Here is a 16044-nt window from a genome sequence, read left to right as displayed (position 1 = left end):
ATTCGGGACCCTCATCTAAAAACCACAGCAGAGAGCAGGTTTTAATTTTAATGGTGTCTGTGCAATGCTTCAGTTCTCCTGTGGTGGCACTGTAAGGAAACTGAACACTTGCTCTTTGGTTCCTCCACAGATACAACTGTTCCTTCAAGTTCCTGAGCACAGATGCTGACTCCATTCACCAGTACATGCTATGTATAGTATTTGTCTTCTTACATTACATAAGGGCACCAGGTCTGGCTCAAGCATCATCCTCAGCAGCACCTATAATTATGAGAATGGTTCCTCATAGTCTACCTAAACATTATGCTATCATTTTATTGTTGGATGTGAGAATGTGAGAAAACAAAGGAAGGAAAAGGCTATATTACCCACATTTCTCATTAGATTTAGGCAGGTACCTTATGTATGTAAAGATTACTATGAAGTGCTGTCCCCACAAAAAAGTTACGTGAATCAGCATACTAAAAATTATTTTTATTTTATTTATTGAAAGCAAAAAAAAATTGACCAAATGTAAAACGAAAGAAAAACTCTGTTAACATGTAATACAAATATTAGCAGTAGTATTCGGGCCTGGATCCTTCACTTTTGTAAGTAACCTGTGAGTCCATACTTGACCTTGAGCACAAAAGAAGCCTCTCTGATTCCGTTGTGTCTCTGCGTGTCCATAGATCACCGCCAGTGTTTATCGATCTTGGTCTAAGGGACAGGGTCTCAAATTTGACGTAAGTCTCTTTTAACAGGTCTTCTTCAGGAGGAGACCGGGGCTTACGTTGTAGTTTTATCACTTTATAAAGTAAGAAGATGATGATGGGCAAAACCGCAATGCAGGCCACGCTGCTGGCTATTACTAAGACAGACACCTGGGAGTCACTCTCCACATTTCTAAGCAGAACGTCCGTAGAGAACACAATACATTGGTCTTTCTTTGGTGGAGCTGATTTTGGGCAGACACAGGCCATGTATTTTGTATTAGGTTGTAGGCCGTCAATTGTGACTTTATTTTTACTTGGATCTGTGCTTAGGCGTAGCATCTCTTCCTCACCATACTTTGAATAGAGCACTGTCAAAGACGAGCTATTTGTGGTGTTTAGCATCCTCCATGTTAGTGTGACCCGATCCTCAGTTTCAGTAATAACTCTCAGATTACGGACAACAGAATTTGTTTCTGTATTGGCAGCCACATTTTTAAGTGCATCTCCTTCTTTATTGCTTGGAGAAAGTTGTGTTTTCTTGCCACCAGCCGCCTGTGTTTGGACTTTGTTAATTTTCTGAGGTTTCTTTTCTAGGACCCGGATGGTTGTCGATGTGGCAGAAGTGGGCACTACAGTTGGTTCTACTGTTGTTTGCATTATTGGTGATGTAGATATTTCTGTGGGCAGTGAAAAGGATGTTGTGCTTGTTATGATAATTTCTTCCTTTACTTCTGTTAGCATATTAATTGTCGGATCTGCACCTAGTCTCCATCCGAGTCGTGATGGTGATCCCGTTGTAGTGACCACACCGACGACTAAGACTGTTATTGATGCTTCTGATATGCCTGCCAAATTCTTAGCCTTGCAACGGTATTCTCCTGCGTCTTTGTAGGAAATACCATTCATACTTAGAATTGACCATCTCACACCATCTGCTGGAGACTCCTGGATAACTGTTATGTAAAGAAAATAAATCCCATTTAGAAAAAAAAAATCATTTTATTAACAACATTTATCTGAGTGTCAAATCTGATGTGCAATATATCTAATACAGCTACTCTCCAGTATGCGTCTTAATCATAAGGCTTTTGTCAAGGAAATTAGGTAACACTAGATTAAAGATATTGAGGTATGAGGTATAATAGAAGCAGTGTGTACAGATATACAGTATATATAGCAGTGTACTGATATGTGAGGTACGAGGTATAATAGATGCAGTGTGTACGGATATATAGTATATATAGCAGTGTACTGATATATGAGCGACGAGGTATAATAGATGCAGTGTGCGCAGATATATAGTATATATAGCAGTGTACTGATATGTGAGGTACAGGGTATAATAGATGCAGTGTGTACAGATATATAGTATATATAGCAGTGTACTGATGTGAGAGGTACGAGGTATAATAGATGCAGTGTGTACAGATATATAGTATATATAGCAGTGTACTGATATGTGAGGTACAGGGTATAATAGATGCAGTGTGCGCAGATATATAGTATATATAGCAGTGTACTGATATGTGAGGTACAGGGTATAATAGATGCAGTGTGTACAGATATATAGTATATATAGCAGTGTACTGATATGTGAGGTACAGGGTATAATAGATGCAGTGTGTACAGATATATAGTATATATAGCAGTGTACTGATGTGAGAGGTACGAGGTATAATAGATGCAGTGTGTACAGATATATAGTATATATAGCAGTGTACTGATATGTGAGGTATGAGGTATAATAGATGCAGTGTGTACAGATATATAGTATATACAACAGTGTACTGATGTGAGAGGTACGAGGTATAATAGAAGCAGTGTGTACAGATATACAGTATATATAGCAGTGTACTGATGTGAGGTACGAGGTATAATAGATGCAGTGTGTACGGATATATAGTATATATAGCAGTGTACTGATATATGAGCGACGAGGTATAATACATGCAGTGTGTACAGATATATAGTACATACAGCAGTGTACTTATATGTGAGGTACAGGGTATAATAGATGTAGTGTGTACAGATATATAGTATATACAGCAGTGTACTGATATGTGAGGTACAGGGTATAATAGATGCAGTGTGTACAGATATATAGTATATATAGCAGTGTACTGATGTGAGAGGTACGAGGTATAATAGATGCAGTGTGTACAGATATATAGTATATATAGCAGTGTACTGATATGTGAGGTACAGGGTATAATAGATGTAGTGTGTACAGATATATAGTATATACAACAGTGTACTGATGTGAGAGGTACGAGGTATAATAGAAGCAGTGTGTACAGATATACAGTATATATAGCAGTGTACTGATGTGAGGTACGAGGTATAATAGATGCAGTGTGTACGGATATATAGTATATATAGCAGTTGTGAAAATCAGGGGTTTAAGCAGCTCTCACCTGCCAAGGATTCCACTAGTATAGCGCGGACCGGCTCCTTCACCCGAAGTAGGAGAAATATAGATATGAAGAAAAAAAGGATTGGTTGGTCCAGCTTGTATTCGTGGTAATCCAAAGCTTTATTCAATATTCAGTAAAATCCAGGTACAGGAATGCAGGTCTACATGTTTCAGGCACAATAAAATCCTAGCCCTTACTCATGACTAATGAGTAAGGGCTAGGATTTTATTGTGCCTGAAACATGTAGACCTGCATTCCTGTACCTGGATTTTACTGAATATTGAATAAAGCTTTGGATTACCACGAATACAAGCTGGACCAACCAATCCTTTTTTTCTTCATATATATATATAGCAGTGTACTGATATATGAGCGACGAGGTATAATACATGCATGTGTACAGATATATAGTACATACAGCAGTGTACTGATATGTGAGGTATGAGGTATAATAGAAGCAGTGTGTACGGATATATAGTATATATAGCAGTGTACTGATATATGAGGTATAATAGATGCAGTGTGTACAGATATATAGTATATATAGCAGTGTACTGATATGTGAGGTATGAGGTATAATAGATGCAGTGTGTACAGATATATAGTATATATAGCAGTGTACTGATATATATATGCAGTGTGTACAGATATATAGTACATACAGCAGTGTACTGATATGTGAGGTACAAGGTATAATAGATGTAGTGTGTACAGATATATAGTATATACAGCAGTGTACTGATGTGAGAGGTACAGGGTATAATAGATGCAGTGTGTACAGATATATAGTACATACAGCAGTGTACTGATATGTGAGGTACGAGGTATAATACATGCAGTGTGTACAGATAGATAGTATATACAGCAGTGTACTGATATGTGAGGTACGGGGTATAATAGATGTAGTGTGTACAGATATATAGTATATACAGCAGTGTACTGATATGTGAGGTACGAGGTATAATAGATGCAGTGTGTACAGATATATAGTATATATAGCAGTGTACTGATATGTGAGGTTTGAGGTATAATAGATGCAGTGTGTACAGATATATAGTATATACAGCAGTTTACTGATATGTGAGGTACAGGGCATAATAGATGCAGTGTGTACAGATATATAGTACATACAGCAGTGTACTGATGTGAGAGGTACAGGGTATAATAGATGCAGTGTGTACAGATATATAGTATATATAGCAGTGTACTGATATGTGAGGTATGAGGTATAATAGATGTAGTGTATACATATATATAGTATATATAGCAGTGTACTGATATGTGAGGTATGAGGTATAATAGATGCAGTGTGTACAGACACATAGTATATATAGCAGTGTACTGATGTGAGAGGTACGAGGTATAATAGATGCAGTGTGTACAGACATATAGTGTATATATAGCAGTGTACTGATATGTGAGGTATGAGGTATAATAGATGCAGTGTGTACAGACATATAGTATATATAGCAGTGTACTGATATGTGAGGTACAGGGTATAATAGATGTAGTGTGTTCAGACATATAGTGTATATATAGCAGTGTACTGATATGTGAGGTATGAGGTATAATAGATGCAGTGTGTACAGATATATAGTATATATAGCAGTGTACTGATATGTGAGGTATGAGGTATAATAGATGCAGTGTGTACAGATATATAGTACATACAGCAGTGTACTGATATGTGAGGTATGAGGTATAATACATGCAGTGTGTACAGATATATAGTATATACAGCAGTGTACTGATATGTGAGGTATGAGGTATAATACATGCAGTGTGTACAGATATATAGTATATACAGCAGTGTACTGATATGTGAGGTATGAGGTATAATACATGCAGTGTGTACAGATATATAGTATATATAGCAGTGTACTGATATGTGAGGTATGAGGTATAATACATGCAGTGTGTACAGATATATAGTATATACAGCAGTGTACTGATATGTGAGGTATGAGGTATAATACATGCAGTGTGTACAGATATATAGTATATACAGCAGTGTACTGATATGTGAGGTATGAGGTATAGTACATGCAGTGTGTACAGATATATAGTATATACAGCAGTGTACTGTTTTTTAAAATACAAGGTGTAATTTTTACCTAGTCTTGCACATATCAGCACACTGCAGTATATACTATGTATACCCACTGCATCTATTATACCTCTTGCCACGTGACCATCAGCAACATGTGACTTGTGACATCACACCTTCTGTTACCCACTGCATTCTAGCTTCTACCGAGTATTATAATACAGTGTGTGTGCACTGTATTCAGGGGGCACATATAAGAGGCACTATACATAAAGGGGGCACATATATAAGAAGCAATATACATAAAGCTGGCACATATAAGAGGCACTATACATAAAGCACGCACATATAACAGGCACCATACATAAAGGGGCCACATATAAGAGGCACTATACACAAAGTGAGCACATATACGAGGCACTATACATGAGGCACATGTATGAGGCACTATATATAAAGGGAGCATATATAAGAGGCACTATACATAAAGCAGGCATATATAAGAAGCGCTATACATAAAGGGGGCACATATAAGAGACACTATACATAAAGGGAGCACATATAAGAAGCAGTATACATGAAGGGAGCACATATAAGAGGCACTATACATAAAGTGCGCACATATAAGAGGCACTATACATAAAGGGGGCAGATATATGAGGCACTATACATAAAGGGGCACATATAAGAGACACTATACATAAAGAGGGCACATATAACAGGCACTATGCATAAAGGGAGCACATATAAGAGACACTATACATAAAGAGGGCACATATAAGAGGCACTATACATAAAGGGCACATATAAGAGGCAATATACATAAAGGGGGCACATATAAGAGACACTATACATAAAGAGGGCACATATAAGAGACACTATACATAAAGGGAGCACATATAAGAGGCACTACACATAAAGGGAGCACATATAAGAGGCACTATACATAAAGGGAGCACATATAAGAGGCACTACACATAAAGGGAGCACATATAAGAGGCACTATACATAAAGTGCGCACATATAAGAGGCACTATACATAAAGGGGGCAGATATATGAGGCACTATACATAAAGGGGCACATATAAGAGACACTATACATAAAGAGGGCACATATAACAGGCACTATGCATAAAGGGAGCACATATAAGAGACACTATACATAAAGAGGGCACATATAAGAGACACTATACATAAAGAGGGCACATATAAGAGGCACTATACATAAAGGGCACATATAAGAGGCAATATACATAAAGGGGGCACATATAAGAGACACTATACATAAAGAGGGCACATATAAGAGACACTATACATAAAGGGAGCACATATAAGAGGCACTACACATAAAGGGAGCACATATAAGAGGCACTATACATAAAGGGAGCACATATAAGAGGCACTACACATAAAGGGAGCACATATAAGAGGCACTATACATAAAGGGGGCACATATAAGAAGCAGTATACATGAAGGGGCACATATAAGAGGCACTATACTTAAAGGGGACACATACAAGTGGCATTATACACGAAGGGGGCACATAGAGGCACTCTACATAAAGGGGCACATATAAGAGGCACTATACATGAAGGGGGGCACATATTAGAGGCACTATACATAAAGGGGCGCATATAATTGGTGCTATACATAAAAGGACACATATAAGAGGCAGTATACATAAAGGGGGCACATAGAAGATGTTCTGTACATAAAGGGGCACATATAAGAGGCACTATACAGTGGCGGAAATAATTATTTGACCCCTCACTGATTTTGTAAGTTTGTCCAATGACAAAGAAATGAAAAGTCTCAGAACAGTATCATTTCAATGGTAGGTTTATTGTAACAGTGGCAGATAGCACATCAAAAGGAAAATCGAAAAAATAACTTTAAATAAAAGATAGCAACTGATTTGCATTTCATTGAGTGAAATAAGTATTTGAACCCCTACCAACCATTAAGAGTTCTGGCTCCCACAGAGTGGTTAGACACTTCTACTCAATTAGTCACCCTCATTAAGGACACCTGTCTTAACTAGTCACCTGTATAAAAGACACCTGTCCACAGAATCAATCAATCAAGCAGACTCCAAACTCTCCAACATGGGAAAGACCAAAGAGCTGTCCAAGGATGTCAGAGACAAAATTGTAGACCTGCACAAGGCTGGAATGGGCTACAAAACCATTAGCAAGAAGCTGGGAGAGAAGGTGACAACTGTTGGTGCGATTGTTCGAAAATGGAAGGAGCACAAAATGACCATCAATCGACCTCGCTCTGGGGCTCCACGCAAGATCTCACCTCGTGGGGTGTCAATGGTTCTGAGAAAGGTGAAAAAGCATCCTAGAACTACACGGGAGGAGTTAGTTAATGACCTCAAATTAGCAGGGACCACAGTCACCAAGAAAACCATTGGAAACACATTACACCGCAATGGATTAAAATCCTGCAGGGCTCGCAAGGTCCCCCTGCTCAGGAAGGCACATGTGCAGGCCCGTCTGAAGTTTGCCAATGAACACCTGAATGATTCAGAGAGTGACTGGGAGAAGGTGCTGTGGTCTGATGAGACCAAAATAGAGCTCTTTGGCATTAACTCAACTCGCTGTGTTTGGAGGAAGAAAAATGCTGCCTATGACCCCCAAAACACCGTCCCCACCGTCAAGCATGGGGGTGGAAACATTTTGCTTTGGGGGTGTTTTTCTGCTAAGGGCACAGGACAACTTATTCGCATAAACGGGAAAATGGACGGAGCCATGTATCGTGAAATCCTGAGCGACAACCTCCTTCCCTCTGCCAGGAAACTGAAAATGGGTCGTGGATGGGTGTTCCAGCACGACAATGACGCAAAACATACAGCAAAGGCAACAAAGGAGTGGCTCAAGAAGAAGCACATTAAGGTCATGGAGTGGCCTAGTCAGTCTCCGGACCTTAATCCAATCGAAAACCTATGGAGGGAGCTCAAGCTCAGAGTTGCACAGAGACTGCCTCGAAACCTTAGGGATTTAGAGATGATCTGCAAAGAGGAGTGGACCAACATTCCTCCTAAAATGTGCGCAAACTTGGTCATCAATTACAAGAAACGTTTGACCTCTGTGCTTGCAAACAAGGGTTTTTCCACCAAGTATTAAGTCTTTTTTTGTTAGAGGGTTCAAATACTTATTTCACTCAATGAAATGCAAATCAGTTGCTATCTTTTATTTAAAGTTATTTATTCGATTTTCCTTTTGATGTGCTATCTGCCACTGTTACAATAAACCTACCATTGAAATGATACTGTTCTGAGACTTTTCATTTCTTTGTCATTGGACAAACTTACAAAATCAGTGAGGGGTCAAATAATTATTTCCTCCACTGTACATGAAGGGGGGCACATATTAGAGGCACTATACATAAAGGGGCGCATATAATTGGTGCTATACATAAAAGGACACATATAAGAGGCAGTATACATAAAGGGGGCACATAGAAGATGTTCTGTACATAAAAGGGGCACATATAAGTGGCACTATTTCTAAGAGGCTCCAAGCATGTGGCGCTATATACAGGGGGCACAGAGCATGTGGGACTAGCATTGCGGGCGCTGTGTGTGGCACTGTAAACAGAGGGCACAGTGCATATGACACTATATACAGAGGGCACAGAGCATGTGACACTATATACAGAGGGCATAGAGTGTGTGACACTATATACAGAGGGCACAGAGCATATGGCACTATATACAGAGTACACAGAGCTTGTGGCACTATGTACAGAGGGTTTAGAGTACTGTATTTGGCATTATATACAAAGAAGCCATTCTGTGTAGGCTACGTTCAGTGACTAAGATTCCTACATGCGATCCTGGCCGGGGGGGTTAATAGTCCCAGGTGTCTAGAGCTTATCCTGGGAAGTGAGTGTACTTGATTTTATTTCCTCCATCTCTAACACCAACATTGGAGTATTTGTTTATTCTGTACTAAGTTTCATCCTTAAAAAGACCCATTTGAGGGTCAGAAACAATTTAGTATAATCTCCATCACTAATATTGACTAAGGGATTTGGCGCCTATCACGTGTTTCTTTTTACAATGGGTGCAAAGGGTTCTTCCCTTACCTTACCTTTCTCATTTTTTCCTGCACCGCCTATTTTTTTCTAGTATTATATACAAAGGCCACAGAGTATGTGGCACTGTATAAAGAGGGCACAGAGCATGTGGCACTATATACAGAGGACACAGAGCATATGGCACTATATACAGAGGGCACAGAGCATGTGGCACTATATACAGAGGACACAGAGCATATGGCACTATATACAGAGGGCATAGAGCATGTTACACTATATACAGAGGGCATAGAGCATGTGGCACTATATACAGAGGGCACAGAGTATGTGGCACTGTATAAAGTGGGCACAGAGCATGTGGCACTATATACAGAGGGCACATAGCATGTGGCACTATATACAGAGGGCACAGAGTGTGTGGCACTACCATTGGGGACCCTGTGTGTAGCACTAATGCTGCTATTATATTCAGGGCACAGCATGTGGCACTAAGATGAGTTTGTGTTAGTATGCAGGGTGCCAATTTGTTGGTAAAGACTGAAGCTGAAGACATCTTCTCGGCAAAATCTATGGAGCTGAATTGTGGCCGGGAGATGTCATCATGGTGGCCTGAACCAGATGGAGAAGAATTCTGTAGGAGACATCCCCTGTAAGTCACTAAATGGAAATGATCATTCTGCTACTGACTGTGTATGATGAGTGCTGTAGTCACCTGGATGATCTACAGCTGATGATGGGTGGTAGCATGCTGTTTTGTGCAACAGCAACTCCCAGCATCCCTTTACTGCTGTTCAGGCCATGCTGGGAGCTGTAGTTTCACACCTTACAAGCTTATATGGTGAGGGCTGACCTGACTACTCAAATGGTATCTGTATTCAATTTGTAAAATCTGATGATGTACAAACCGGATTCCCAAAAGGTTGGGACACTATACAAATCGTGAATAAAAACTGAATGCAATGATGTGGAGGTGCCAACGTCTAATATTTTATTCAGAATAGAACATAAATCGCGGAACAAAAGTTTAAACTGAGAAAATGTACCATTTTAAGGGAAAAATATGTTGAATCAGAATTTCATGGTGTCAACAAATCCCCAAAAAGTTGGGACAAGGCCATTTTCACCACTGTGTGGCATCTCCCCTTCTTCTTACAACACTCAACAGACGTCTGGGGACCGAGGAGACCAGTTTCTCAAGTTTAGAAATAGGAATGCTCTCCCATTCTTGTCTAATACAGGCCTCTAACTGTTCAATCGTCTTGGGCCTTCTTTGTTGCACCTTCCTCTTTATGATGCGCCAAATGTTCTCTATAGGTGAAAGATCTGGACTGCAGACTGGCCATTTCAGTACCCGGATCCTTCTCCTACGCAGTCATGATGTTGTGATTGATGCAGAATGTGGTCTGGCATTATCTTGTTGAAAAATGCAGGGTCTTCCCTGATAGAGATGACATCTGGATGGGAGCATATGTTGTTCTAGAACCTGAATATATTTTTCTGCATTGATGGTGCCTTTCCAGACATGCAAGCTGCCCATGCCACACGCACTCATGCAACCCCATACCATCAGAGATGCAGGCTTCTGAACTGAGCGTTGATAACAACTTGGGTTGTCCTTGTCCTCTTTGGTCCGGATGACATGGCGTCCCAGATTTCCAAAAATGAAACCGCCTGAGCTTGTGGATCTTGCTTAGAAATGGCTTCTTCTTTGCACTGTAGAGTTTCAGCTGGCAACGGCGGATGGCACGGTGGATTGTGTTCACTGACAATGGTTTCTGGAAGTATTCCTGAGCCCATTCTGTGATTTCCTTTACAGTAGCATTCCTGTTTGTGGTGCAATGTCGTTTAAGGGCCCGGAGATCACGGGCATCCAGTATGGTTTTACGGCCTTGACCCTTACGCACAGAGATTGTTCCAGATTCTCTGAATCTTCGGATGATGTTATGCACAGTTGATGATGATAGATGCAAAGTCTTTGCAATTTTTCGCTGGGTAACACCTTTCTGATATTGCTCCACTATCTTTCTGCGCAACATTGTGGGAATTGGTGATCCTCTACCCATCTTGGCTTCTGAGAGACACTGCCACTCTGAGAAGCTCTTTTTATACCCAATCATGTTGCCAATTGACCTAATTAGTGTTAACTGGTCTTCCAGCTCTTCGTTATGCTCAAATTTACTTTTTCCAGCCTCTTATTGCTACTTGTCCCAACTTTTTGGGGATTTGTTGACACCATGAAAATTTGAATCAACTTATTTTTCATTTAAAATGATACATTTACTCGGATTAAACGTTTGATCTGTCATCTACGTTCTATTACAAATAAAATATTAACATTTGCCATCTCCACATCATTGCATTCAGTTTTTATTCACAATTTGTTTAGTGTCCCAACTTTTTGGGAATCCGGTTTGTATATATGTACTGCACATGGTTCTGGTGCTATATTTATGTAGTGAACTTGGTTCTGGTGCTGTATTTGACTTCTAAGCTTGGTTCTGGTGCTATATGTATGTAGTGATCTTGGTTCTAGCACTGTATTTGTGTGTTTAACATGCAGCTGATGCTATACTTCAATCTAATACTATCAATTCACACCTGAGTTCGAGCCACTGTCACAGACTCTGTCAAAAATACCAGACAGAAAAGTCCTGCATGGAAGACTTTTTTGTCCGGTAAAGAAGCAGCATTCTGAGCAGACCCCATTATAGTCTATGGAGTCTCTTGAGCTCAGAAGTTGGTAAATCTGACCCCTCTAATGACCATGCTGTTGCTACGGACTCAATCATGTCCTGTATCAGGGATGGCACATGTGTGAGCGATCCCAACATGAAAACGCAACCAGCTGCCGCCTTTTAACAATTTAAAGCCCATTTACCTATACCGCCACTATATGGTAGGCGGAGTTAAACAGGCTAAAGGTGGTCCGCTACACATGGGCCAGTGCAGCGAGCTTACCAACCAGGCTAAAATTTGCCAACCAGCCATGTACATAGGCAAGGGAATAACGATGCAACTTCTATGCAGAGATAGAGTATGCATTATGTAGTCCATGGACAAGCAGCAGCATTACATGTCAGAGCGGCACATTTTCTAATTTGTGACATGTAATTCTTACATCCACCAGTCATGGCTCATGTATACAATGATATGTAGACAAAATTGGGGTCTGCACACTCAGTCAAATTTGTGTTGGTGCTAGTGAAATGACCAGATGGTCAATGTATCAAGAAAAGAGGAAAATCGCTGCAGTCCAATGTTATGTTGCAAATAAAGATATAGTTTATTATCCTGTACACAGTGATAACTGCAAGAAGATCTCTATCTGTCTGTAACTGTACACAAGCTGCTTATGCCAGGGCAAAGCTTCCTTTTCTTTTTGTGGATTTTTAAGCAATTGCCTAATCAGTAGCAGTAGTTACTTTAAAAAAAAAAATTCACCCATTGTTGTGCTGCCACTTAATTCTCCGGCCCTAGGCACCTGTCGCTTTGTGCCTACTGGTAAATACAGCCCTGCTTGCACAGGAAAACTGCTATCTTCAGTTCTCTGAAATTCGAATCAAGAATGAATGGAAATATCACGCAAAACTGCTGACCACACAAAGGGCTAGGGAAAGCAGGAGAAATATACATTTTGAGAGCCTGTTATATAATATCAGGAGTAGAGAGAATATGACATTTTATTCTGTCAGGCTCTGCTTCTGCAAGTACCCAGGCAGAGCTTCACTGAAATGCTCTCTGGATTGAGCTGCTTCATAGCCCCTCAGCTCTGCTTTGAGTGACAGCAGCAATTTTATCCTGTTTGGATGTTATAGCTGTCCCTCACAGCACAGGGGAGAAGTTGTGCAGAGCTGTATTTACAACAAGGCACATGAGGGCATGTGCCTAGGGTGTCGGGAAGGAGCGGGGGCAGCACTTTACAGAGAAAACGAATGATTTGTGTTGATTATTTCACCTTAGTGCTGCTTCTCATGTCTCCTTATCGCTTTATTGTAGCTTCAAGTCAGGAGATTTAACCCGCATATTGCTTAATTACAGCTAATGTAACAGTCATTTCTGCAGGCAGTCAGGTTAAGGGTTAAATCCGGACTTGGTGCTGCAATAAGTGGTAAGGAGACATCAGAGCAGTCAGATTAAGGGCTCATGCACACGACAGTATTGCTTTTTCATTGTTTTGCGGTCAGTTTTTTACGGATCCGTTGTTCCGTTTTTTGTTTCCGTTGTGTTTCCGTTTCTTTTTCGCTTTTCCGTTCCGTTTTTCCGTATGCCATATACAGTATACAGTAATTACATAGAAAAAATTGGGCTGGGCATAACATTTTCAATAGATGGTTCAGCAAAAAACGGAATGGATACAGAAGACATACGGATGCATTTCCGTATGTGTTCCGTTTTTTTTGCGGACCCATTGACTTGAATGGAGCCAAGCACCGTGATTTGCAGACAAGAATAGGACATGTTCTATCTTTTCACGGCACAGAAATACTGGAATACTGAAACGGAATGCACACGGAGACACTTCAGTATTTTTTGCTGAACCATTGAAATGAATGGTTCAGTATATGTACCGCATACTGAACTAAAAAAACGTCCAGTATACTGAACGCAAAATACTGTTGTGTGCATGAGCCCTAAGAGAAAGGTGAGGCTAGTATAGGACCAAATGGACACTGCCAACCAGCAGAGAGGATTTCTCTGCCTGTCACTCGGCAGACCATTACATAAACCACACACTGACATGAAGGTAGAAAAGTTCCTTAGTATAAATTTAAGATTTTTTTTTTTTTAAGCGGCCACAGAGTAAAGGTAGCCATACACCTAGCAATATTTAGGACTGATCCAGAATACAGATAAGTGATGTTAAACTAGTTTGTTCTCCGGCCTGTGAACATGGATGCATTTTTATGTTGACCACTCATGGATGATGCATCCTTGTCTGTTTTTCTTGAAGACCCACTCACTTGAGTGAATGAATTTTGAGGAAAAATCTGAGCTGGATAGTGCATGTTATGATTTTTCCAATTTTCAACCATCCATTTATGAGATGCCTTTGGACTTGTGCATTAGGGTTATATTTTACTGACAACTGTGTAAGAGTATATTTAGATGAAATGTTTTTGACCAAACAGTCAAAATTGCATTAAAAAAAGGCAGTCAAAACAGCAGCCAGTTTTATGGGTTTGTTGCTGTTTTGTGATATGGTTATTTGCTATGCATTTTATCCAGGTTAAAAATGTGACATTAGTGTGGTTTACTTGTATAAACTGCATGGACAATAACCACATCACAAAACCACAGCAATAACGGTAAAACCAAGTGCGTTTTCAACAGCCTTCTTTAGTACATGGTCAAAATCATTCAATCAGGAAAAATCAGGCAACTTTAACCAAACTAATAGGGGGTGTAAACACTAAACATGCCTAAGGCAGCATAAAGATTAAATACAGCCTTGGGGTTGTGAAGCAGCTCAATGCAGTGAGTACTTCACAGTGAAGCTCTGCTTCCTAGGCACTTGTAGGAGCAGAACCTGGCAGAATTACACTTCATATTCAGACCACTCCTGATAATGAGGTTATGTTAGTCCTGCTCTTCCCAGCCTCTACCTTCCACTGTCAGGAGTTTTCCCATTAATTGTATACTTTGTCCCAAAGTTTGTACATTATACCCGCATGCTCTCTTGATGATGCCATAATATGTATTAACCGTTACCTGTATAATTAGCAGCAGAATTGTTAGTTCTGCTCCAGATTAATTGTGGGGTAGGCGAACCAGTAGCATCACATCGTAGTAGAACATTGCTGCCCAGTGGGGATGTAATTTTAGTGGCTGAAGTCATCACAGAAGGCTTGAGACATTGTTCTAGTTCAGCTTTTTGGAAAATGATGCCAGTAAGAGATTCAGGCCCACTGCAGACCACTAGAGTATCCAGGAATACCACTTGTGGATCCACTATCTTTGATAGTTCAATCAGCTTTGAAATTCGGCAGTCGCAAAACCAAGGGTTGTCTTGTAAGCCTTGAGTTAGAGAATAATTAAGAAGTATTTAGTTTGATGGAAAAATATTGCCCCCCAAATTTGCAATTGTAAATTACAATTCTAACAGGTTAGTAATAAAAGTGGATATACACAAGGGTTGCTTTACCACTAGATGTCACTGTATTCCTAAAATAACTTGATAAACACGTATAATACTGCAACAGAAATTTCTTAATATGATCCTGCATTGTAAGTGGGTCTGACAGGAGTTGTGCAAGATTTTTTTAATGCCCCTCCCCACAACCGGCGGAACCTGTGAAGGGAACTATACTGACCTGTTCCTCACCGCTTGGTTCCTGTTCCCTGGGTTCCTTGCTGTCTTCACTGCTTTTTCGGGCCCCACATATATAATACCTGCATGGACCAGGTCACATGTGCTGCTACAGCCAATGTCTGGCCTCAGCAGTGACATTCCAGCAGTGGCCAGAAGTGCAGTTAATATAGCTGCTGACCCCAAAAGCTGCAAATGAGTGTCAGGGACCAGATAAGTCAAATTCCCTTCACAACTCCCATCGTGGAGGGTGGATTTAAAAATAAAAATGGACAACCCCTTTAGTATTAAAAAGGACCTTTCACCAATCCTGACATTGTGAACTAAGTATACAGACATGGAGAGCGGCGCCCGGGGATCTCACTGCACTTACTATTATCACTGGGCGCCGCTCCGTTCTCCCGCTATGCCCTCCGGTATCTTCGGTTACTAAGTTATGGTAGGCGGAGATTTCCGTCACTAAGTTATGGTAGGCGGCGTCTGCCCTTGTTCTGCTGTAGTGCTGGCCAATCGCATCGCAGAGCTCACAGCCTGGG

General features: G+C 40.4%; 1 protein-coding gene across 1 annotated transcript in view; it reads right to left on the bottom strand.

Moving 5' to 3' along the window:
• Positions 1–554: 554 nt before the first annotated feature.
• The window catches only part of LRIT3 (leucine rich repeat, Ig-like and transmembrane domains 3), a 41739-nt gene continuing 26249 nt past the window's right edge, over positions 555–16044 (bottom strand). The window contains exons 4-5 of the mRNA XM_044277346.1: positions 14911–15216; positions 555–1648 (exon numbers count right to left, since the gene is read on the bottom strand). Of these exons, the coding sequence (XP_044133281.1) occupies positions 555–1648; positions 14911–15216 (1400 nt within the window). The remainder of the gene's footprint in view (positions 1649–14910; positions 15217–16044) is intronic.

This window comes from Bufo gargarizans, chromosome 1, assembly GCF_014858855.1.
Source record: "Bufo gargarizans isolate SCDJY-AF-19 chromosome 1, ASM1485885v1, whole genome shotgun sequence".
Classification (NCBI taxonomy): domain Eukaryota; kingdom Metazoa; phylum Chordata; class Amphibia; order Anura; family Bufonidae; genus Bufo; species Bufo gargarizans.
The sequence above is the reverse complement of the archived record's forward strand: the minus strand, read 5'-3'. Positions and strand labels throughout refer to the sequence as shown.